The sequence below is a fragment of the Semicossyphus pulcher genome, unplaced genomic scaffold, assembly GCF_022749685.1.
Source record: "Semicossyphus pulcher isolate SPU_LCO1_2020_fin unplaced genomic scaffold, fSemPul1.0.p SCAF_22, whole genome shotgun sequence".
Taxonomy (NCBI): Eukaryota; Metazoa; Chordata; class Actinopteri; order Labriformes; family Labridae; genus Semicossyphus; species Semicossyphus pulcher.
Window position 1 is genome coordinate 19,029,108 of NW_027211696.1, and position 23,952 is coordinate 19,053,059.

The 23,952-nt window shown below is 41.8% G+C and overlaps 1 protein-coding gene across 1 annotated transcript in view; it reads left to right on the top strand.

Annotated features, from left to right (window-relative positions):
* The first annotated feature begins 3,411 nt into the window (after positions 1–3,411).
* The window catches only part of zswim6 (zinc finger, SWIM-type containing 6), a 43,983-nt gene continuing 23,442 nt past the window's right edge, over positions 3,412–23,952 (top strand). Inside the window, exon 1 of the mRNA XM_069673722.1 lies at positions 3,412–3,860. Coding sequence (XP_069529823.1) covers positions 3,437–3,860 — 424 coding nt within the window. The 5' untranslated portion in view covers positions 3,412–3,436. The remainder of the gene's footprint in view (positions 3,861–23,952) is intronic.

Here is a 23,952-nt window from a genome sequence, read left to right on the forward strand (position 1 = left end):
ACTTTTCTCTGTCTGCTTTCAAATATGTTTTTCAGCTAAGAACCCCCTGACCAACGTAAAATATTTTGGATTGAAAAAAGCAAAAAGATAGGTAAATCGGAGGGGTCTCTGCGTTCACACATCGGCTCACCCCGACTTCTTGCAGATATTTTACTCAAAAATGTTTGCGTTCACACATGCAGCCCACCCGGAAAGAGGCTACTGAGGTGCACAACTGTTGGCGAAACATTCCTCACAAACAGCAAAAAGCCCGAGGAGAGTTAGAAACCAGCATGAAAACATATTCTTCCTGAGACTGACGTTTTCAGGAGGCTCTGTTTTTCACCTCTTTCTCTGTTTTTTGCTTTATTGCTGCTACATTTCAACACAAATCCGATCCATCTGTCAATCAATATCATAACTTACTTCAAGTTAATGTAAAAAACATTTTCATAGAACCTATATTAACACAGTTATTGTAAGAATTATGTATGACTGATGCTTTTGAATTGTATATAATTGTTCCAAGTACCCCCTGTAGTACTCCAAAGCACCACTAGGGGCACTAATATAACGTACAGTATGACTCCTTGCATGGTTTAGGGCCCAGGTCCAGCTATAGGCACCACTGAATCATTCATCTCATTTCTGAATACATATTCACCTTCCAGAGTAAATTTCAGCTCGAACTGTCGACGTCACATTTTTCAATTTAGCTTCCCCTCAGGCGATGAGACACCAGCGAGACCAGATTAACTCAATATTTCTCCAATTAACACTGAATCAGACAACGTTGGGTAATGTGAAAGCACCCACAGAGGATCATCACACGGCTTTCTAGCTTCTTTAGCCCCATTTACTTTATGATTCACTCTCGCTTCCCCCATCAACCTCATTCTCCCAGAGCAAAGAAGCTGTAATAAACCTCCTTTATGTTCTCTGCATATCACAGGACACAGTTTGTGCCAGGCTCATAAAAAGGGTCAAACTTACAGCTGCTTTAGAGCCCTATATCTTCTCAGAGATCAAACCCGAGCTCAAATAAAAAACAAGCCAACTCTGAAAAGCAACACTACATCAGGGATCAACAAAAAAGCCATTAAAAAAAAACAAGCTGCAACCTCCGGCCCAGAAAAATGAAGCCAACGTAAAAGTCCCAAAAACTGCAGTTCCCAAAATGGCCACTTGGCGCTGGCTCCTAAAGCGAGTCAATCCTCATTAGGGCCCATATTAAAGAGTCCAACTTCACAGCAGTATTAAACATATTTACAGTCTGGTATAAAAATGGTTTTCACCTCTATAGCTCAAATCATAGCCAGGATAAATTAAGGGGGTATTCTTATTTTAAATTTTAAATAAATTAAATTATTAAGGATTCAAAATTGTGCATTATTAGGGACGTGGTTGCTTTGAGTGACTGCTAGCTGGTTCAGTAATGTTTGAGTGGTTATCAGACATATTATATGGGTTCCAGTGCATTTAATTGTACTTACTGACCGTCCAAGAAGTCAGTGCTCCATTATTTTAGAAGTGAGTGAAAGTCTAGCCTTATTATATTTAAATGTTAGCACTAACAAACAGATATTAGTGTCTGAACTCACCAGACCTGGCTCGTAAGCTTAGATTGTTTTCTATATTAGCCAACTCAAGAATTAGCCTCTGTGTAACTGTTATGACTTAGCATTTGCAGGCCAATTTCTGCAAACCCTTTTTTACTCATATGGTCGCCTCTGGCTCCAAAAAAAACAAACAAACAAACAAAAAAACAAGATGACTTTAGGCTTCAAAACTGCCATCCATAAACTAATGCGAGACCACACGGAGGCTACTTCCATGCCTTCTATAACGTATGAAAAAAACATGAAGAAAAGGTGAACAGGGGTGGAAAAATGCAAACTCTTTGACAGGTTTAAGGTTTCCTTCAGCAGTGCACTTCCTTCAAATAACAGATCTCAACACTTCTTGTAAGATGATTATCATATTGTTATTAATATAATAATGTCTCTTTGAGGTATGACCTACATTTGTGGCTACACACATACCTTTTCTTCACCATAGCTATGCTACTTTCCATACTGAGTTTTGTTTTCTTTCAACAGACCCACATTCCTTTAAACCTTTAAACGTCACAGGGGGCGGTGCTGCGTTCACTGCCCCCTCCCCCCAAACCACGAGGCTCCGGTGTTGACAGGCCAATCACCGCCCATATTCAGTCCGGCGTTTCTACTTCACTACCAGACAAAGCAGATCGCATGGTCTCCCCATCCTTTGTCAACGCTCACAGCCTGGAAGCAGAGATGTTCGTTTCTACACCTTCCCCCTTCTTAAATCGTTTCTCACTGGGCTCAAATGTGACTCACAAAGGATTAAATAGAGGCCGTGCGGGAATTCCGCCCTCCATTCCTGTTATAGCACTGAGATAGTGGTGTGTTAGTAGCGAACGAGTCGGTTCTAAGAGCCGGCTCTATTATTTAAACGAAGGGAGCCGATTTCTTTCGTTTTTCTTTTGTAAATTAATACAAAGCATAGGCCTTATAAAACTGTATAACATAACATTTTGTTAAATATGATCTAGAAACATCTCAATATGGTAATAACATGACGAGCAAACAAATAACATTTTTGAATAGGTATAGGAAATATTACAAATTGTTCTGTTATGTCACACAAATTAAATGAAAATATTTGTCTGTACAGAATTATAAAATATTGTTTGTACCATTTAATTAGGATTTTTATTTTTGCGAGACAACTAGGATTGTTATTCTTGATATAAACTATTTTTGAATCATTCATATGTCCAAAGATCTATATGTATTGAAGATTAAAGATGAGAAGTATCCAAAATTATCTTACATATTTATTTCTTGCAACAAGAAAAAAGTCAATGAAATCAATCAATAAACATATGACCAATATTTGATTTGTTTATTCAAATTTTGTATTATGACAATTATAAGACTTAGTTAATTTAATAAAAAAAGGTATGCACATACCACATATTAGATTAAAACTATTAGGCTTAGTAACCTACTGCAAGTGTGGTGGGGCTTCAGATAAGTTGTACACTCCCCCAGATAACCCTGTCTTTACCTAGTTTGAAACTCTCAAACTTCAAATCTTTTTTGGCACAGGAAGAAACAAAAGCCTCTAAGCTTCACATGGCTTCATCAGCCCATCACAACTGAATTACAACATCTAAAAACCAGTTTGGGAGTCGAAAGAGCCGACTCACTAAAGTGAGTCAAAATACCCATCACTACCGGACAGACCCCGCCTCTTTTCATTTGTCAACAAAGGGGTTTGACAAGCCCGGAGAGGCCCCGCCCCCATGTTTCCATAAAAGGATGATTTGGCCATACACGGCCAACAATCAAACCGTGGGTAACCTTTTCCCTTCCCCATCCCGTTCATATGGTGCGTTGACTTCCTCCGTCGCCGTTAAAGCGGAGCTATCATGGCGGAGCGCGTACAGCAGCCCCCGGCCAAGCGGCTCTGCTGTCGACCGGGATACAATTCAACATGTAGGCAAGGCCAACGGGCCGCGGGGGCGCCGTGCGGATCCTCGGCTTCCACCGAGTCGAGCAAAACCCAGAACCCGGAGTCCCTCCTGGACATCGCGGCGAGGAAAGTCGCGGAGAAGTGGCCGTTTCAAAGGGTAGAGGAGCGTTTCGAGCGGATCCCGGAGCCCGTCCAGAGGCGGATCGTTTACTGGTCTTTCCCGAGGAGCGAGCGGGAGATCTGTATGTACTCGTCGTTTAACACCGGCGGCGGGGAGGAGATCGGAAGTAGCGGGGAGAGCGGAGACGAGACGCGGCTGCCGTTCCGACGGGGCATCGCTCTGCTGGAGAGCGGCTGCGTGGACAACGTACTGCAAGTCGGTGAGTGATGTGACCGGATAACCGGGCATACCGAGCACAAATACACCCTATCGCTGCATTTTAGAAAGCAGAAAACAACAAGAAGATCTACTTTAACCGTTATATATAAGAATGAATGTAGAGCTATAGGTATTTAAAGTGACAGGGGTTGACAACAAAGGGGGAAGCGGTCAGGCGGCAGAGGAGAGGCTACAATGGGGCTTTAAATCGGCTGTGTGCATGAATGGGAATGTGTGACTGGGGGCATTTAAATCCCGTTTTTGCTCGGGGGCACTTTGAATGTGAAACACAGGACACAAAGAGTAAAAAAATCCCTTAATTAAGTTGAAAATCAAGCTGTGGCTTTAACAAAAGAGGGATTCCCTTATTCCCAACATCCCAACAGCACCAAACCTCATTCAGAAACTTTCATAAATAAGAATATCTACCGTCTGCTGCTGGTTCGACAGAGTTTAATACATTTACATGATATTTAAGCTACTTTAGGGTCCTGTCAGGCATCAGAGAGCACCCAAACTACCTCATATATCCTTTGCTCTCGTTGTGTAATGCATTAATTGAGCTTGTGTGACTTAGAAAAATACATTTCGAGGCATTAAAGCTCCTTTCTATCTTTACTGTGATGAATTCAGGCTATATCTCACATGCCTAACCTTTAAAAAAAATCAGTTTTAAATGCTTACATAAAAGTATTGAGTAATAAGGGAAGTGCTCATGGGTTGGGTCTCAACTGACATGCATTACATTTGAATGAGTTGTTCAGTGTGGCACAATTGTACGCACATTGCCTTTTGTCAGTTTTAGATTGATCATGGGACACATTGTGCAAAGAGAGGCACGCCGGAGAGAAGTGAAATATGCAGCCTCACATTATAATTGTTGTTTTATATTGAGATGTGGTGCTTTTAAGGTTATTACTGGATGTTTTAGAGCTATAAAGAGATTTTAGTCTGAGTGGAACGGGAACAAAAACATGTGTTTGGTGAGCTGACAGCTGCTTGTGCAATGACAACTTTCCTCCCCCTACAACACGTTTGATTTTATGTCGTCTAACTGTTATTTTCTTACTATTTCTGTGTGCTTTGGCCCCGCTCTTTGAGATTTTAATTACCCAGCCAGCACACATATCAAATGCCCAGCATTCCCATTGTGAGTTTGGCACTTTGTTCCCATTTTCATGTTCATTTGTGTCTTTCAAGCTTCCCGTCGCCTCCGAAAAGGGAAGGCAAACAAAAGCATCTTTTCACTCCCTTGTTAAGTAGAGGAGATTTGGAAGGAGGAAGCGTATTCTCTTTAAATGGGCCCATGATTCACACCAGTCCTCGGCCAATTGGTTCGGCTTTTAGGTCTGTTTTTGTGTAATGGCAGAAGCATTGGAGATGGCTCACTTTGAGGAAAGACGTCCTCAGTTTGCAGCCTCACGTTGGGACTCTTTGATCGTGTCTGTCACCTGTGAGTCCACCTCCTCACGCCGCTGTAATCCCATTACCCTGCATGCTTCATTTGAATAGTAATACAATCTGAACACTTGAGTTTCTGCACGACCCGCCCCCCACTTTTAAAATGCAGGAGTGGGCTTTGTGAGGGGGCCACGGGGAATACACACTCCCAACACACACACCGGACTCTGTCCTGCCAAAATAAGAGCCCTATATATTCCCAGATATTGAGAAATGTTCCTGTAGGGGAGGAAACAGAATCTGGGTTGTTATGGCAGAGAGCGAAGGGGGGGCTCGATCTGCATGCTTACAAAGAGGAATAACAGTAACACACACACACACACACACATAGGGAGGGTTTCTTTCTGGGCTGATTGCACCCCAGCCTGGAATTTGCTGGAAAAATAGAGCCAAGAAGTGATAAATAAAAGATGTAATCTTCCCATGTGTGGGCCGTACCAGAGGAGGGAGGCTTTTTCTCGCAGCAGACCTTGAGGAAATGAATTGGCACACATTAAGTGTGTGTGGACCCCCTCGTCCTCCACAACAAACCCTCACTGTTAATCAGCGCAAAGATAAAGGAAGCCATTTTTTTCTCCTCAGAGTAAATACAGCAGCAGCTCTGACTGCAGGGCTGCTTCGTTCCCCCGTTTGAAGCCAATATCAGAGCTGTTAGAGACGATTTTGAGCCGCGAGGTGGAAAACAAAGAAGTGTGCACTAAAAACACTCTGAGCTGTTTGCAGTTTCATATCAAACAATCGCAAAAGTGTCCAGAGGTGAAGCGATTACAAGATAAGGCGAAAGCAATCAATCGTTTGGGCTGTTTGTGAAGCAAAAACACGGATAATTAGATTATTTTTGCCTCTTCATTTATAATGTTACCTTCTTTTTCTCGTCTTGCATTAAAGAAAACAGAATATTTTCTGTGTTTTTGACTCCTGGTTGGATAAAACAATCAAGAAGATACTCCTCTGATTCATCGATAATTAAAGTCACTTAAACAAAACTGCACAGACTAATTATAAAGACAAGAAAATACAAATTCTGATGCTGCAGTTTCTACTGATTCTGCAGCACCGATCCACTAATTGGTTCTTAGTTACTGGTCATTAATTGCTGCTTTGCTCGCCAGCAGCTCTTAAACATTTCATCCAGTTTCTAATTGGAAGTCAGAAAGTCGGACTCTCTGCCCTTGCACATTTGAATTAAAGACTTTTACAGATTAATGCATAAAATATGATTCAAATCTGCTTTTAAATGCATCAGTATTAGAAGCACATGCAGGGAAATATTGAAAGTAAATAAAACATGAGGCCAAGTGAAGATAAAAGTGCGATTTACATAAAAGACTTTCTGCTCAAGTTTAAATTAATTACTAATCATAATAAATGAAGTATTTTACAGGCTCCATAACAAACCAAATCTTCACCAAGCTCAGGCAGGCAGCTTCTGATTCAGTAAATGCTACATGACCCTTTTAACCTCACAGAGGAAGACGAGCTGCTCTGGTGAGAAGTCGGTCTGAGTTTCATACAAAGAAGCAGCTGAGGGCTAAACTCAGTTTGTACTCAGAAAGCAGAAATGCATCCTGTGTGCAGAAACAGAAGCTTTATGTGAAGGTTTCTGGATATGTTGCAATAAAACTTAAGCACAAATGTACAAGAAGCATGACATGACTAACATGACTTCCCTCCTCCTGAAGCCACTGTTTTAAGTACATTTGCCCTAAAAGCAGCTGAATACGGAGCCTAAAGCTAAAGCTATAAACCATCTCCATAGCTCGGTGAAGTAAGAATTTATCACTTTAAATAACGTCTAAAAGCAGAACAGGTTTGAGTTGTGCTGAGGGGCGCTGATGTGTAAGAAGCTTTAGGTTCAGGTATCCGTCTGACTATTACAACAAGGCAGCAGGACGCTGCTCACGTCATAACACAACATATTGAGTATGTAGTCATAAAACAAGCTAACTGAAGCTAACATTAGCTATTCCTGGTGCTCGCATGCCTTGAGTCTTCACTAGGAGTCTGCTACACCAACGCTAAAGGCTATCAATCGAGCTAACTGCCAACACTAGCATGCTAACTTTCTCACAATAACAATGCCAATGTGCTAATTAAGCAGGGATGTGTACAATGTTCGCCATCTTAGAGCAGGTAGTTAGCATGCTAATAGTTGCTAATTAGCACGACACCAACAGCTACGGATGAAGGGTTTGGCGTTGTATAGAGGAGAAGTCAATCAGGGGGGCTACTCGAGTTTGTGTTCAGATGTTTTACAGAAAATTTCAGACGCTCCTCAAACTCAGCGGATCTCGAATGCCTGCACGACATTTAACAGAAATCCATAAAATAGTTGTTGAAATATTTCAATCTGCACCGGAGGATACAAGCCAGACACGGTGTTAGCATCGCTTAAAAACAGCATTTCAAAATAAGAGTCTCTGGATGTTCTACGTTTAAACATCCAGTGTTGTTGTCATAATAAGAGACTCGCTCATTAAACATTTTGCGCTCTTAAAAGGTCCAACAGTGAGTTAGCAACAGCAGCACGTAGCTTGATTTAAAGTGACGCTGTAGGTTTAAACCTGTCGTGGACGTAGAGCACCTGGAGGTGTGAGCTGAATATAGGCTGTGTGGTGTGTTAAAGTATAGGCTGCAGTGTTTGTGTGCACTGAGCGTGCTTATTTCAGACCTGCAGCAAAAACAGCTTCTAAATGTTATTATAATATAATGTTATATTATATTAACCTCAGTGAGGAAACGTGTGGTTTCTATATGTGCCGGGTAAAGATGCTGTCATAACCTGTAGTCAAAGTTAAGCTGCTTGAGCTTTACAAGGAGGTCACGATCACACCTTTACTCTCCTCAGACGACCTACTCTCTTAGCCTGATACCCTATTAATGTTCTGCTGTATGAGGTCAAAGGTCATTCAGACTGCAAAACTGTTAATATGCTGTTTGTTGTCAATGGGAAAACGTCAGTCCCCCGTTCAGCCTGGAATTTACAAAACAGGCCTAAAGCACATTTTCATTTTGATTGATTTGCCAATTATTTTGTTGATTTATTGTTTGTTTAACAAACAAAAAAGTTTGCTTTTTTTTGTCTGGCAGCCAAAAACCAAAATGCATTCAAATCACTTTTATGGAAGACAAAAAACCCCATCAATTTTCACATTTTCAAATACTAACACACATATTTTTTCTTTACTCCAAAGTGTAAGTGTTGATAAGTTGCCTGCAGGCTGAGAGAGGTGACTCAGACAGTGAAAGGAACGTGTGCATGCCAGTGTTTTGAAAACAACAGGAAGTTAGTCTTCGCAGTTTGACCCACTCACTGATTTGACCCACTTATCAGCCCTGACAGCGGTTGGAGCTCCATCAGAGGCGGTGGCACTCACTCAAAGAGGCTGCAGAGGCGCTTTAAAGCCTGGAGTGCACCATGAGAACATTTGACAGCAGAAATCAGCCGACATCTCTCAGATGTCCATAAACCTGCTCAGAGATCACAGGAAAGAGAGCTCCGTTACAGCTGCAGAACTTGCCTAAGATTTTACACATTTTTAGTTTTACTTCAGTGTTAAATGAATCCAGTGATAAATGAGTGTACATACATGAGTATTATGCAAACAGGACCTGCTTATAACAAATTCGGCGTACTTTTAATGGTGAACATTTGCCAAAAAGTGGCCAAAAATGCAGCTTTTGTTCAACATTAGGCATTTAAAAGGGGGTGTGGCTCATTGCAGCATTGTATTTCCCATTAATGGCCCAAAACCACACAAAACATGGGACCTGTAGTTGGAAAATGTGCATTTGTTTGTGTGTGTGTTTGTTTGAGAGCTGAAATGATGAGTTGTTTAATTGATTTGTGACATAAAATAGCTGTTTTTTGTGCGGCGTTGCTTCTTTTCTTTGACATTCATGATAGTGAAAGAAGAGTTTTGGAGTTTTGAGCTGTTGTGTGGACAAAAGCAGTATTTTAAAGACTGTAAGGAGCATTTTAAACCTTTAAAAAATGATTAATCAAGAACGTTATCAACTTGCAGCTAGTGCGTGTACGTACGTGATTGTTGTCACAACCCTTCCCTTTAAAGCTCCTCTGCCTCCTGAGATGTGATCACCGAGTTTGCATCGACATTTCTCTCATTTCGAACACTGAAGTGCAGAATTTGAGGCTCTGCCCTGAAGTCTGTCACAGGCCTGTTGCCTCACAGTCAGAGAGACGATGTCTGCTGTCGCTGCAGGCTGTGGATTCTGGCAGCACGACGACCGAGTCCCGTGTATCTGCAGTTTCCCTCACATTTCATCATGTGAGCTGTACGAGGCTCTCCGGTCTGCTTCTGCGCTCAGACGGTGGGTTCGGTCCTTCTGGCAGCTCGGCAAACTGTCACCACACAGAGAAACTCGCCGGCTCTCTGTGGTGGACTTCTGTCATCTCTGGAATGAGACGCAGTCTGAGTAAAAGGAGAAGTTTGGCTCTGTGATCGTCCAGAGAGGAGCGCTGATGCTTCCTCTGCAGACATCTTTATGGAGGCCTGATTTTCTGTCATGGACGACGAACAGAGGACCTGATGTTAAAGTACAAGTTGCTCCATTTTAAAATGCTACATTACAAGTTAAAGTCCTGAATTTAAACTCCTAAAAAACAAAAAGTACAACAACAAATTATGCTTGAAGTAAACGTACCTGTCCTGCAATAAAATGGTGTGACTGACACATTACTAGCTTGTTTGGTTAAGTGGTTCCCATCCGCAGGCTCAGGCCTGTCCACGGGGTCAAAAGGTCAAATCTGAGCGGTCTTAAGATGATTAAAGGAAGAAGAAAACAAAGTTCTAATGCACATCTCTCTGTTCTGTCATGTCAGTGTCCACTCAGCGAGACAAGATGCTCACACTACACTGACACATCATCACCTTATACTTTGATGTTGTTTGCAACTTATCTAGCTGCTAGCTTCTACCATCTCTTTGGAGTTGTGTTTGTGCACATGTGATGGATGTAAGACCAGCATGAGCTCTCTTTTAGCTCCGCTTTGGGTCTCCACCACCTCCTGATGGCGATGCTCTTCAGCTGCCTAACACTCCACTGTGTTCAGTCTCTCTTACTGTCGTCTTTTATATAACTCACAGATTAAATTCAATGAAGGCTTGACGTTGCAGATGCATTTTAAAGGAAGTGGGCACTCTGAGTAACAGGTGAGGGCTGCTAGCTTGTTCCTTTGGTTTAAACCCTTTCACCCAAGATGGAGACCACTGCTCGGCCTTAAAACAGCGGTCCACAAACCAATGGGTGACATAACAGCGGCTGCACCCACTTCTAATATAGAGTCTATGGTTGATCGCGCTCTTTCTCTGCCTGCTGCAGCTGCGAATAACACGAGCTGTGAGAGAGAACCAAACTGTAAAGATACGAGCCCGAGAGCTGAAACTTAGATAGCTGCTGATAATTCTGCGTAGGTTCAACAAACTCGATCACTTTGTAATTTATGATTCATAAAATATGGATCATAGCAGCTTTGGCCACATCTCTGATGCTGTGATACTTTAACTGCTAAACTCAGCATTAATATAATGAATTAAACTCAAGCTTAGCACATCAAAGCACACTTTGTCTTATCTCTCTCACACACACACACACACACGCTCACACACTGATGCATGCACGAAGCCTCGGGCCTCTTGTACTCACTGATTACTGCCCGCTCGCTCTCTCATCTGCAATTTTATGAAGAATCAATGAATCGGCGCGCACCTATTGAATGATGCAAAGCTCTGTAAGTATGCAGAGAGAGAGAGTGCACACACACACCTCGCTCGGCCTTGTAGCATGTTGATCAGCATTAATGGTGTTTGCATAGCACCTCGATATTCTTCTTCTTCTGCTCTGCAAAATCAATTTTTATTGGAGCTGCGGCGGGCGCACGCTCGGCTGGATTTCACAGAGACCGGTCATCGGGAAAAGCTGCCATGTTGAGAAATGGTTTCACGCTACGGTGGCCCCGCTGGTATAAAATTTAAGGAATCATCCAGTCAGAGTGGATGTTCACAGAGGCAGAGGACTGTAACCGGGTCAGTGTTTCTGTTGTTGCTGGTTGAAGTCTTGGAGTTCTGCCCAGGTATTTTCCAGGTCAGTGTCAGACACTACGAGGAATGTGCTGTGAGCTTTTCATCCCCGCTTCCAACCGTTTAAAATCCCTAAAAACAGATTCAAAATATTAACTTTCATTTCCACAAAAGGCTCATTAACTTCCTCAAACTGCTGCTCACTGTATTCTTATCAAACTTTTCTTAAACAGGAGAAAACGTAGCGTTCTTTGGGACTATTTTCAGCGGCGGATGAATCCACATTTGTTGCTCTAGTGAGTGTTTGGGGCAGCAGGACGACGTGTGTGAGTTTGTAGCATCAGTTTATTGTTGATTTTAGTCGTTTGTTGGTTGAAATAAGCGTCTCCACACTGGTTCAACTCTCCTTCCACATCCGTCCACGTCTCCCTGATCTGTATTCCTCTGCCGTATCCCTTCATCATTAACCTTCAACTCGAGGGAGAGGAGAGGAGGAGGAGGAGGAGGAGGAGGAGGAGAGAGGGGGATGGAGGAGGGGAGTAACTAGTTTACCGCCGTCTGTGCTCGATCGGTTCGATAAATCCCGTTTTGTTCTTATCTGAGCTCTTCTTGAACACCACATTATGCTGCTGATTATTAATATAAATGTAAGAACTCTAAAAAAAGACTTTTGTTCTTGTTTCTGGTTAATTTAATTCCATAAAACACCAGAAATATTAAAAATCTGCATCATTATTTCTTTAAACACTTTGCTCTGTTGGATGAAAATTAAAAAAGACCAAAATATGAAGTTTTAGTTTTACAAAAACTTTGATATTAAATGTTCCGACAGCTCTTACATTTGTATTTGTAATATTCTTATGTCAATTTTTTGAGTATTTTTAAGTGTTTTATATCCCAAAAATCTAAATAACTTTCGCTGAAAGGTTATTTAACTCAAATAAACTATAATAATTTATAAAAAGTGTTGTAATATCGTGCATAAATAAAGAATAAAAACATTATGTTGTATAAAAACGAAGGGATGTTGTCGGACGTAAAACATTGAAGCCTTTTTGTTGCCAAAGAATAAAAGCTGTAGCTGTGATGTTTTTTAAGGATTTGTATGATTCAAATGTCGACATTTAAAAATCTAATTGAAGTCATATTTGAGCACAGAAAGTAAACAGTTCACTGGTTCAAGCAGCTAAATGTAAGATCTGTTTATTTCCTTTGTAATATATGACGGTAAAGTGAATTTAGTTTGTATTTAAGCTGTTTGTTAGATAAATAAATGATAAGTTAACACATCGTTTTGAGCTGAGGGAACCTACAACAGGCACTTTGCTTCTCTCTAAAGTTTTAGAGACTAAATCATAAATTAATTATGTAAATTAGTGTTATTTAGAACCATGTTCAGGTTCACTTCAACGTAAACTAAAGAAACTCCACTAACAGAGAGTCAGAAGAAGGGACATGTGGCTGCTTTAAAGATACATTAAACTATTATTAATAGACAGATACAAATATTATCTTCAGATCTAGATGCCCTGTTCCTCCTCACTCAGCGGGGTGGTCTCTTTCTCTGTGGCTGCTCGGGGACTTTTACTCCAGTCAAAGCTCGCCGCCGTCCTCGCCTCCTGGGAGCTCCGGGCCTCACGGGGGTGGGGCGGGGGTCTCAGGAGAGGAGTGCCCTTCGGACCTCGGCAGCTCTGCAAACAGAGAAGTTCAGTTAATAACAGGCGAAGTGCTTCGAGCATTTCAGGCATATTACCTCCGTGAGCGAGTTCCAGAGGTCATCACCGCCCAAAGTGCCCGCTCTGATCTCTCTCTTATTTTGATTCTCATGAATAAAAACGAATGTGTGTTTGCTGAGCGACTGAGAGCTGAGTGAGGAGACGCTTCAGTCTTCTGTGGAGCAGGCGTCTCACCTCTACCTGCCTGAGTGTGAATCAGAAGCTGCGTATGAGCAACGCCTACTTTTTAATGACAAGGTGTCATCCATCAGAGGCTGTTAGCTTAGCACACAGCTAGAGCGGGCTAATAATGAAGTCTGTGTTCACATACCCTTGTTGTTAATTATTGCAATTTTGAACAAATAAGTGCAAAATCAATACAAAGAAGTTCAATATTTACTCTCTTTTGGCTCCGTTTTTGGTCTCCACCACCTCCTGAGTGAAATATCCGGCTAATAAGCTGCTAAACTCTCAACTTTGTTCACCAGCGAGTCGCTAACTGTGTCTGTCAGTCAGAGTTTTAACCTGAAAACGGCTTCTTGCTGCTTCTGGAAACGAGGCTACGAGAGCAGTGAGAGTATGCAAAACATTATCTCAAGTTAAAACACTCCTTAAAGCTGAGGGGAGCTGTCGCTAACACTTTGAGTGAATGTTAGCTGTGACATGCTAGCAAGCGAGGTTAGGGAAGTTGGAATGGCTCGCTAGTAATTTTCTTAGGAAAATACAGCTTCAATAGCCTGCTGTCAACACAACTGGATGCATGATGACAAGAATGCTAACGCTAGCTAACTCTAATCCTTTCTGTACTGCAGAAAAAACAGTCAATTACTTAACAAGTGTTGAGTTAGCCTACTTTACTATCTCCTGATTTCCATGTGAACCTGATAGCATGACATCATCCCAACTGGACACATGAAAGATAAAAAATGCTAACGCAGCTAACCCAAGTTCTTGCTAACACAGAAAAGACGCTGAGTAATTGACACTTCTAATAGCCAAAGCAAGTGTTGAGTTAGCCAACTTAGCTATCGCTCGATTTCCAAGTGATAAACTTGATAGCATCACCACAACTGGAAATGTGAAGGCAAAGACTGCTAACGCAAGCTAACCTTAACTCTTGTGTGAATTTATGCTAAAGAGAGCATGGTAGGCTAACTAGCATCTACCTTCTGGAGGCTAGCATTGCCTGCTAGCTTCCAGTCTCAACACAAATACACACTTAACAAAGAGACAGACGTCTAACATGCTTACAGAACATAAACACCGGCTCTGTGGACGTTTTTAAAAGAAGTTCAGACTCTTTAAATTAACCCAGAAACAGTTTTATCCTTTTTAAAAGCTGTAAATGCTTCAGAACAGTTTCAGAGTTTCTCGTTTGCAGTTTGACTCAAACACAAACATGTATTCATCCTGTGTGAACCTGCTCTGCCGGATAACGCTCCTGCCATCTGCTCTCAGTATCTATTCGCCCGAGCTCGTCTGACCCTCAGAGAGAATCATCCGTGTTTGCTTAGCCAAATTTACCAAGTGCACAGACTGTGTGTCACACAATGAAACCCCCCTCCCCACCCCCTCTTAGTGCTGTCACGGGACCTATAACCACTCACTTCCTGCGCTCTGCACTCGGGGATCTCCTGTCTGCGTTCAGTTTATTATTCTGCCTGTTTGCATGCTCCGCCTCCTGCACCGACGTCTGTATCTATAATAACAACCAAATGATCTCGTTCTCCTGGTCCAACCGTAGCTGCAGGCCTCCACTGACTCACAGATGTGTCGCCGCTTTTGGGCGAGTGCCTCAGAGCTCTTAACAGGTACAACATGTTGAAGTTTAGACAAGCAAAACCTGGTTTTAAGGCGCATCCTGAAACTATTTGATAATGTTTCCATTGTCTAAACACTTGCAGGCAAACTGTTGAACACGTTTGTTACAACACATGAAAAAATCCCCCATCTACTCATGACTTTATGATTTTATCAGCCAAAGAAATCTATAAAATATAAGCGTTTAAATAACTTTTCTTTCAGGATAAAACGCAGCCATTCACAGATGCTGCTTTTCTTTCTTTAACGTGTCAATAAAAGTAAATATCTTTGGGTTATTTATAGTTATACAGAGGAAAAAACAAATACATCACCTGTGGCTTTAGGAGGTTCTGATAGACCCTGTTATTAACCGTTTAAAGCCTTACATGAGCAATCTAAAGCTGCTCGACTATGAAGGCAGCAGATTTGCACGTTTAAAATCATGGAGCAGATATCCTGAACTTAAAAATGTTGTCCTTCATGTATGTGTTAACACAAGTGAGGAATGTGTGTGTGACGCTTTAGATCCTCCTCACGTCCTGAGGTTGCATCAGAAATACTCAAACCAAACTCCATTCAAAAAACAAGCATTTTAAAGGTCGTTTGCTCGCTGTCTTGCAGAAACACCTGATAAAGCAAGCGTTATTACTTTGAACTAATCTGCACTGAGATTCAGTTGATTCAGGAACACGCTCGTCATAGATTTAACCTTTTATTGCCAAATGGAAATGCAGTTATGCTCGGCGCTGATGGCTCTGCTCTCAAGTTAGCCGAGCAGAATGCTACAGCTTTCCAGGGAGCGCGATGCAAAACTCCCCCCTGGGTATGCAGAGTGGGCAAAAGGCTTGAGACTAGCAAGGAGGAGGCAGAGCTGTGTAGCAGCGATGACTGAGAGGGAAGTTGCATTTAAATGGAGCACCTTGTTATTGAAGATGCATCTTCATGTCTCACATTTAAACGTAATGTTTGCGTGTTAAACAGTCAAAAACTGAAAGATTTTACTTTCAATTTTAAGACGAAGAAAAACATGAAATTCTCACTTTTAAGAAGCCAGAACGATTAAAAGTTTGACATTTTTACTTAATAATATCTAATATCGGTATATTGAGATAATATTGGTTAATTTTATAGCTGCATGTTTGAGTTATTTGAACTTTGTCACAGAAAAGTCGCGTTGTTTTTACCCTCACCCAAGGTTTCAAAACAACAACACTCATGAAAAATATCACATAGTTGATTGAAATGCGTCTTAATTGCGTGTCTTTTTGCGACATAACAAATGAGCTTATAATTAGCATCATAATTATATTAATGGATTTAATCGAGACATATTTTAAACTCCAGAGCCTCAGAAGACTTCACACGCTGAGCAGTTTCCTCCATGACGGTTAAACTGACCTACATGCATCAAATCAATGGCGTGCCACTTTAAATAAAGGACATAATTGGCACATGATTTGACATTATACTAAATACTTGTGTATGAGTCAGCTCGACCTTTTATTGCTTTAAAAACCTGCTACACAAACCTCACACACATTAACACACCTCGGTGTCGACACACAAGCCGCCACAGGCCCCGAAACCACCCGGTATGTCTCTGCACAGACGGGGTGATGCCTGGCATGCGGCTACAAGTGGAGCCATTGTTTTCATGTGTAAGAGACGAGCGATGATGTCAGAGCGTGCGACGGAGGCGGGAGACGTTTAAAACCCGTATGGACTGGGTTTAATGCACTCTGAGGCGCGGCGAGGTGGAGAGAGGGGCGCTGCACGATGAGTTTACATGATGAGGCGGATACTGTTGGAGCTGCTACAAATGGATCGAGTTCGATCATCTTTATTTACAGTTAGTTTCGTCTAACGGTTCCCAACGTGAGGGTCAGGGCTTCCAAAGGGTCGCTAGATACATCTCCGGGGCCGTACGATGATTAAGAGGAGAGAAAACTTCTTAAACACAAATCTGTTCACAATTTTCTGCCCTTTTTTTGGACTTTTATGTGAAAAAATAGATAATATAATTTCTAAAAGCCTTAAACTTAATATTTTAAAGTCACCATGTACAAAAATGGGTGGGGAAACCACTGATTATCGACAACTAGAGGATCAGGCACAGAAAACCAAGCGGTCTGCTGGTTTACTACATAGAAAATGTTTCATGTAGCCTAAATCTTGTTAATCTCTATAAATTAAGGCTGAAACAACAAAATAGTTCCATTACTGATTTAAAATGCCAAACATGATCTTATTTAACATCCAAAAACAGTGAAAAACGTCCATCATAGTGTCCTAAAACAAACGCAGACATCATTAAATGTTTGCTTTTCTCCGACGAACTGTCCCAAACTCAGAAATAGTCGACTTTTATAACAAAACACAAAGAAAAACAACACATTCTCTCAATTAGGAAACCTAAAACAGACTAAATTCTTGGTGTTTTAGTCGTAAAACTGTCAACAAGTAATCATATCATCTCTAAATTAAAGTAAGAAGCCCTTAACTAAGGCTGTTAGATAAATGTAGTGGAGTTAAAGGTGAAATATTTGCTGTTACAGCAGCTTAAATAAAAATGAACTGAAGCAAAATATCTTAACGTTATAGCTAAGTAAAGTTTACTTTACTCTTCATCATTTATGATTTTATTCACACAAGAAGAGTAACGTGTATCTCGTCCTCTGTGACGCTGAAGGAAGCTTCTCCTTCCTCCCTCTGACTCGCCGTTATGACGTTTCGTGGCAGTTAAACGGCTCCTGCAGACAAAGACAAGCCCACATTATGCTGTCAGGCTAGTTGTGCAACACACACACACACACACACACACACACACACACATTTAATACATACATGTTTGATTTGATTGTTGATGAGTTGACAAAAGGCAACGCTGGCTTTAAACACACCTGGAGTCCTGACGCACGGACCTGCTGAAGAGCAGCTTATTCACCGTCATGATTAAACCACTTGATTGATCAATATTATGGAAGGGCAAATCATCAGCAAATATTTTTACATGCTTCTGTTGGTCTGGTTATTTTTTCTTTTGAAGTTTGAATAAACAGACTTTGATACCAGCTCCTGAGCGACATATTTTAAAGTCCATTTTTAAAAACAATGACATTAAATTACAAAAGTTCTGTCTTCAAATTTCTATCCGTAAAGTTATTGTCATTTTTAAGTGCTCATCTTTTACCAACATGTGTTTCAACTAAAGTTGTTTGTTTCGGCTCCTTGAAACGTGAAGCAAGCACAATATGAAGCGCCGTCAGTTGGCTGAACATCTCTGTGTTTTGTTTTACTGTTTGCCCCCCGTGATATGTCACGGCTACGGAAGCCCTGAGCAGACGTATATAGGTATATTCTTGTCATATTTCAGATTCTGTCCCGCTCTGGGCCGTTCCTTTCAGAGGGAGGGGCGCAATGCATGCTGGGTGTTGTAGGAATGTAGAATGGGCGAAACCACGAGCTGTTTGTACAACTTTCTCCACAGCTATGGCGCCAATTTCAAATAATATTGCTTCTAATGATTACAGAGAACACCAGCTGTGACAGCCGCTTTTTCCAGGGGTGAACTGCTCCTTTAAGTTACCTCATCAGTGTGGGCGATGGCAGCATGTCCTGCTCTGTAATATCACAGTGAGCAGACTGTATGGATGCATGTCCACTTAGGGCTTCGGTAAAGTGACCACTGACCACCAATATTATAGCATCAGGCACAAGCATGTGAACTGGCTCTTTGAAACTCCTGAGATTTACTGCTTAGACATTGATATGTTTTATAGACCCAAACGAGCCGGTGTTATTTAAGCCCCGTTTAAAGAGCAGCAGCTTATGTCTTCATACATCAGTCAGACGCTCTGAGTCAACATGAAGAAGGTCTGCCCTTTCAGCTCTCACTTTGACCTCTCTGCTCTCAATCTTAATATGTATGTACGTAAATGTAGAGTGTGAATGTGGAGATATGAAAATACACTTCTCGTTAGGTGTCGGCTCAGATCGGTTCTGTTTTTAATATCGCAACGACTGTAAAGTCATTTTAAACATAGAGCCACGTATGTGCCTTTGCTTCCATCACAATTTTTGTTACGAGGCAAAAAAAGTCTCTTTAAATTCACATAATACAATAAAAATACAGATTAATACCCTGTTTTTTTTGGTTCTTCTTCGTCGTCCTCCTTTAAGCTGCTTCAACAGCAGTTTCACCAACACGCACCCGCTGACATTAAACCCACACACCCGTGATGTCAAGCTGTTTGCGACCTCAAAGAACCAACTGCTGTCAGTTCAGAGGTCAAAGGTCAAACTGGTGCAGCCTGCAGCAGGTGTGTGTGTGTGTGTGTGTATAACAACAGATGCAGACTGGACTCGTGTCCTGCAGTCGATTTGTGTTAACATTGTATTTTACAGCTCGCCGCCTCCTACACGTTTTACAGCCAATAGAAGGTTTGATGGTCTGCAGAGGCGGATGTATCTGTAAACCTGCAATAAGGAACTGCTTTTAAAACTGCTCCTGCAGGTGTGACGCAGCATTATTATTCATTTAGAGTCATGTCTGTGACCACCTGGTGAATTGAACTCGGATGTTCGCTCTCTTTTAGCTCTGTTTTTGGTCCCCACCTCCTCCTGAGGGAAACATTCGGCTCTTTAGCTTCTAAACACTCCACCTTTTCCACCAGCTAGTTTCTAACCGTGTCTGCTCCTTAACAGGGAATGTACAGTAGATATAACGACCTTATTTTATTTACAACTACGCTATGAGAGCTTTGGGGTTAAACCAAAACAGTACAGCAAAATAAAGCTCTATAAAAAGTGCCGTATCAGGTAATAACTCCCTCCAGATTCACCAGTACAACCTTTCCCTTCTACATCATCTTGTTGTTACGCCGTTTTCTCGTCAGTCTTCTTTCTATACACGTTTTTTATTCGCATTTTGAAGACTTGCAGTAGCGAAACTGTAGCAAACATTTGTGCAAAAAGCATTCATACTAGCTTAAAGGGTTGTTTCCTGTGTCAAAAAAGACTTGATGAACTTGGACGACGTCTTAGTCACACTAGTTAATGTCCGTTTCCTGACGTAGCGAACATGTAACACACCTGACTTGACAGTTAACACAGGCTTTGTGCATTAGAATCCTTACATTAAGTTACATTGTCTCTGGACAGCATGAAACGTGGTCCACACCAGCTGACATGAAAGAAAAATGAAAACATCTACAGTACATCCTCCATCTTTCTCCTGTAGACCAGCAGGACTTCTTGTATTGTCGCAGCGAGACTGTCTCAGGCTATAATCTCAGGAGATCACGAGAGCTGATCGAAGAGGAAAACGGTGACATTAAAGGGAAACCTAAATGCAGAAGCAGCTGGAGTTGCACCAACAGACTCCCCGTTCACTTCGCCCGATGTTTCCCAACATCCTTTGTTCCCACAGACTCTGAGTGAACTCCTCCCAAAGGCTTTTGGTTGGCCTGCTTCTCTAGTGCTTTTAATTCCCACAAGTTTTTATTTTAGTTTTTGTCCTTTTGCTTTTTGGTTATTTTCTTAGCGGATGTGATCAAAGTCGTGACGTAAATAATTCAGATGGTGCAGCCGTACTTTAATCTTTTATTTTCAGCTTCCTAACAGTACTGATGGATTATGGTCAATGGATGACTATTTAAAGGAACACTTTTGGGGAAATATTAGCCTTTTTTTGCCAAGAGTTAGAAGAGACGATTGATGGAGCCAGCAGCTGTTTAGCTTAGCTTAGCACAAAGGCTGGAAACTGTTTCCCCCGCATTCTGTTTTGATGCTAAGCTAAGCTAAGAATCTCCTGTTTCCAGCTTCATTTTGAATGGAAAGCCATGAGATTGGTATCAATCTGCTCCTTTAACTTTAAACAAGAAGAGCAAATATTTCTTAAAGCGTCAATATCTTTAGGGAACTATTGTTTTATTTTGGAGGGACGTACTGAAAACATCCCCAAACTTCTGCTGCTAACCGAAGTCCAGGAAATGTTTTTATTGGCCTTTTTCTAAGAGTAACATGAGAAGATTTATGCCACTCAAATGTCAGAATGGTAAATGTATAGCTGGAGCAAGCAACCAGACGATACTTAGGTTAGCTTAGCTTTAAGATGGAAGCAGAAAGAAAGAGCTAGCCTGACAGGAAGTCACTGCATCCGGACAAAAAGACGCACACACCCATGGGTGGACTTTTTCCACTTATAAAAGCAACATGAAAGGTGTTGGTAGAGTGATAAACTTTCTTAGCATTTAGCACGTCTCTATAGGATTCCTGAGCTCACTAGCAGCACCAGCGTCGCTCTGCGAGGATCTCTGTGGAGACCTGCTGCACCTCTGGGGTGGGAACAAATGCATTTGGAGCGGAGAGGCTCGGGCCGGCCTGCTGATGCTCCTCAGAGGATAAACGGATGACTTTCTCTGAGGACAGACTGCACTCAAACAAATGCTCTTAAATGGGAAGAGACAGGGAGGAGGAAAATCCTCTTCTGTCCCTTTAGAAGCTTGTGGTGAGACCTCTGATGACCATCTTAGCAAAGACACGTGGGCGGAGATATGCTGGTGGGATTGAGTGTGTTGGTCCATCCAAGGAGGAGCTGGTTCTGGTGGTTGTTTCCTGAGGTTGTTCCAAAATTAGAGCCTGATTTCTGCTCAAACTCACTCCAAACATGGCAAATCTTGTGTTTTCGCACAAAAGTCGACTAAATTGAGAGATTTAAAGACGTCTCTTAGGTAGCAAGAAGTTCTACTTGTCAGTATTTTTGGTGTTTTATAGACAAAACAATCTTTGGAATAATCCAGAAAATAAGCAGCAGGTGAATTAATTGTAAATACTGTATATTCCAGTTCTGGACTACAGCTTGCGTTCACTCCTTTTCCCCTATGCCTCATATAACACCTGCTTTCACAACCTTGTAATTACATTGCAAGCAAGTAGCAGCGATCGTCATCTGTGAGTTACTGTAGCTGCTATACTAATTGATTCATGTGTTACTACACTCAAACTGAGAGGTTTCTACTGGTGTGCGTTCACTGTCAAAGGCTCGTCTCTCTGGCAGATGGAGTCATTCTTTCAAAGAGGTCTCGTCTTGGTGCTCGCCACAGGCCTGAATAACAGCAATTAGACACAACTTTAAGCTTTATTGGGACTCTGAAAGGACGCCATAAAAGAGGTTGCAAGGGTTTCCTGGACAAGATGGTTTGTTGTTCGAGTCACGAGCCCGTTTGTAATTCCTCATGTGTTGTCGATGTCGTTTTTCTGAAGGAATCTTCTCCTTCATCCTTGTAGTATTTCAGCACAGTTTGTTATTTCCAGGGTTTAAAAACTGGTGCAAGAAGCAGCTAAATTTTCACCCACACATGCACATACACACATACTATTGTGTATTGATTAGCGTGTTCATACTGTAAGGAGCTGCGGGCGATGGTTTACGAGGGGCACATATTGACCTAGTTAACTCAAACCCTCGTTGACCTCCTTCTGAGCTAGCATGAAGGTGCATCCTCCAGCTCCGTACACGTCCACTCCCCCTTCCCCTGACACTTTACTCCATGAGCGGCTGGCCCGTGAACCCGGTTGACCTCGCCAAGCCCTCAGTCCATGATAACAGTTTCAGATGTAACACAAGAAGTCCTCAAATATCTAGTTTTGCTAGCTTAAGTAGCACAGCGGTAGCTAGCTCATCAAGCTAACACGTTGGGTATGTCTATGCCTCTATTTGACTACTTTAAGCTTTTAAAAGTAGTCTCAAATATGCTTATTGGCTACATTCATGATATAGGGCTAAAACTTGGATGCTAAAGCTAGCAAAGAATTAGCATCTTTTCCAGTTGAAGGTCTGTGTAGAACAGAAGAAACAAAATTGTTACTGTGTTACAGTGTAGAGGTGGTTAATTAGTATTATTAAGTATTATTTAGTTAGCTTAGCTTAGCTTGAATAATTTAATGGCTAAACAGAGTTTGATAGCAGATTTATACATTTTTTATTCTTTGTATTATTGTTTAGCTTAGCTTAAATTTGTAGATGTTGTATTAGATGTTTGTTTCCATAACCAGAGAAAACATTTAGTGGTCAACTTCTTCAAAAACTTAAAAGGTTTGATTTTACGGGGGTAATGAGTGGGATTATTTCCTGGTTGGATGCAGTGACTTCCTGCCTGGCAAGCTGTGTTTATCTTCCAGTCTTTGTGCTAAGCTAAGCTAAGCTAACTACTAATTCCAGCTTTATATGAATAAACAAGAAAGACCAGCCTTCTTATTTAACTCTTAGGTATTTTAGCTAAACAGCTGGGTTGTAGTGAAAGCATCTATACATGTTCTGCTGCATGTATATATATTTATTATGTAGCTGCCAAAGCTTAGCTTAGCATACCACAAAGACAGGAAATGGAGGGAAGCAACAAGTGGACTAGCTGATGTGCTTGGCATCCAGTACGAGTTTGTTTTGATTGAAGACTTTTATTCTTTCCAAAAATGCCTCAGAGGCAGTCATCGTATTAAACCGCCCTGATGTCAGATAAACACCTATGATTGGCCCGACCAGAAGCAGGTAGGATGTAAATCTGTCCGTATGGTCGGCGGGTGACCAGACACATCTGCTAGACCAAACAAAACATGCAGGTCGGCCTGGTTTCCGGGCTAGCTAACAGCACCATAAACTTCTGTAAGGGTGAAGGGAAGCTGATCCAGACCCAGTCATTAAGCACAGATGGTTATCAGTGCACCTTGAGTATTGATTGGTTGTTTACTTCTCCTTCCTGCAGCCCCAGAGGTGGCTCTGCATCTCCACGGGTGAGAGATTAGCTTCCCCATTGTCATCACAAGTGTGCACACACACACACACACACTCAAAAAACACAAAGCACACCTTGGCTGAGGAGCTCTCACTTACGCCTGACTGGAGGCCGAGCGGTCTGAATGGCTGACTGGTGTGTGAAGGAGTTCATGGGGGTTGGTCTGTCCTGCTTTTGTGTGCGGAGAGTCCCGTTAAATGAAGACTTTGGCCTTAAAGCGGAGAATGACCCCCTGCAGGCACAGCGTCAGTAGGCGACGTTGCTCACAGCTTTAGCATGAA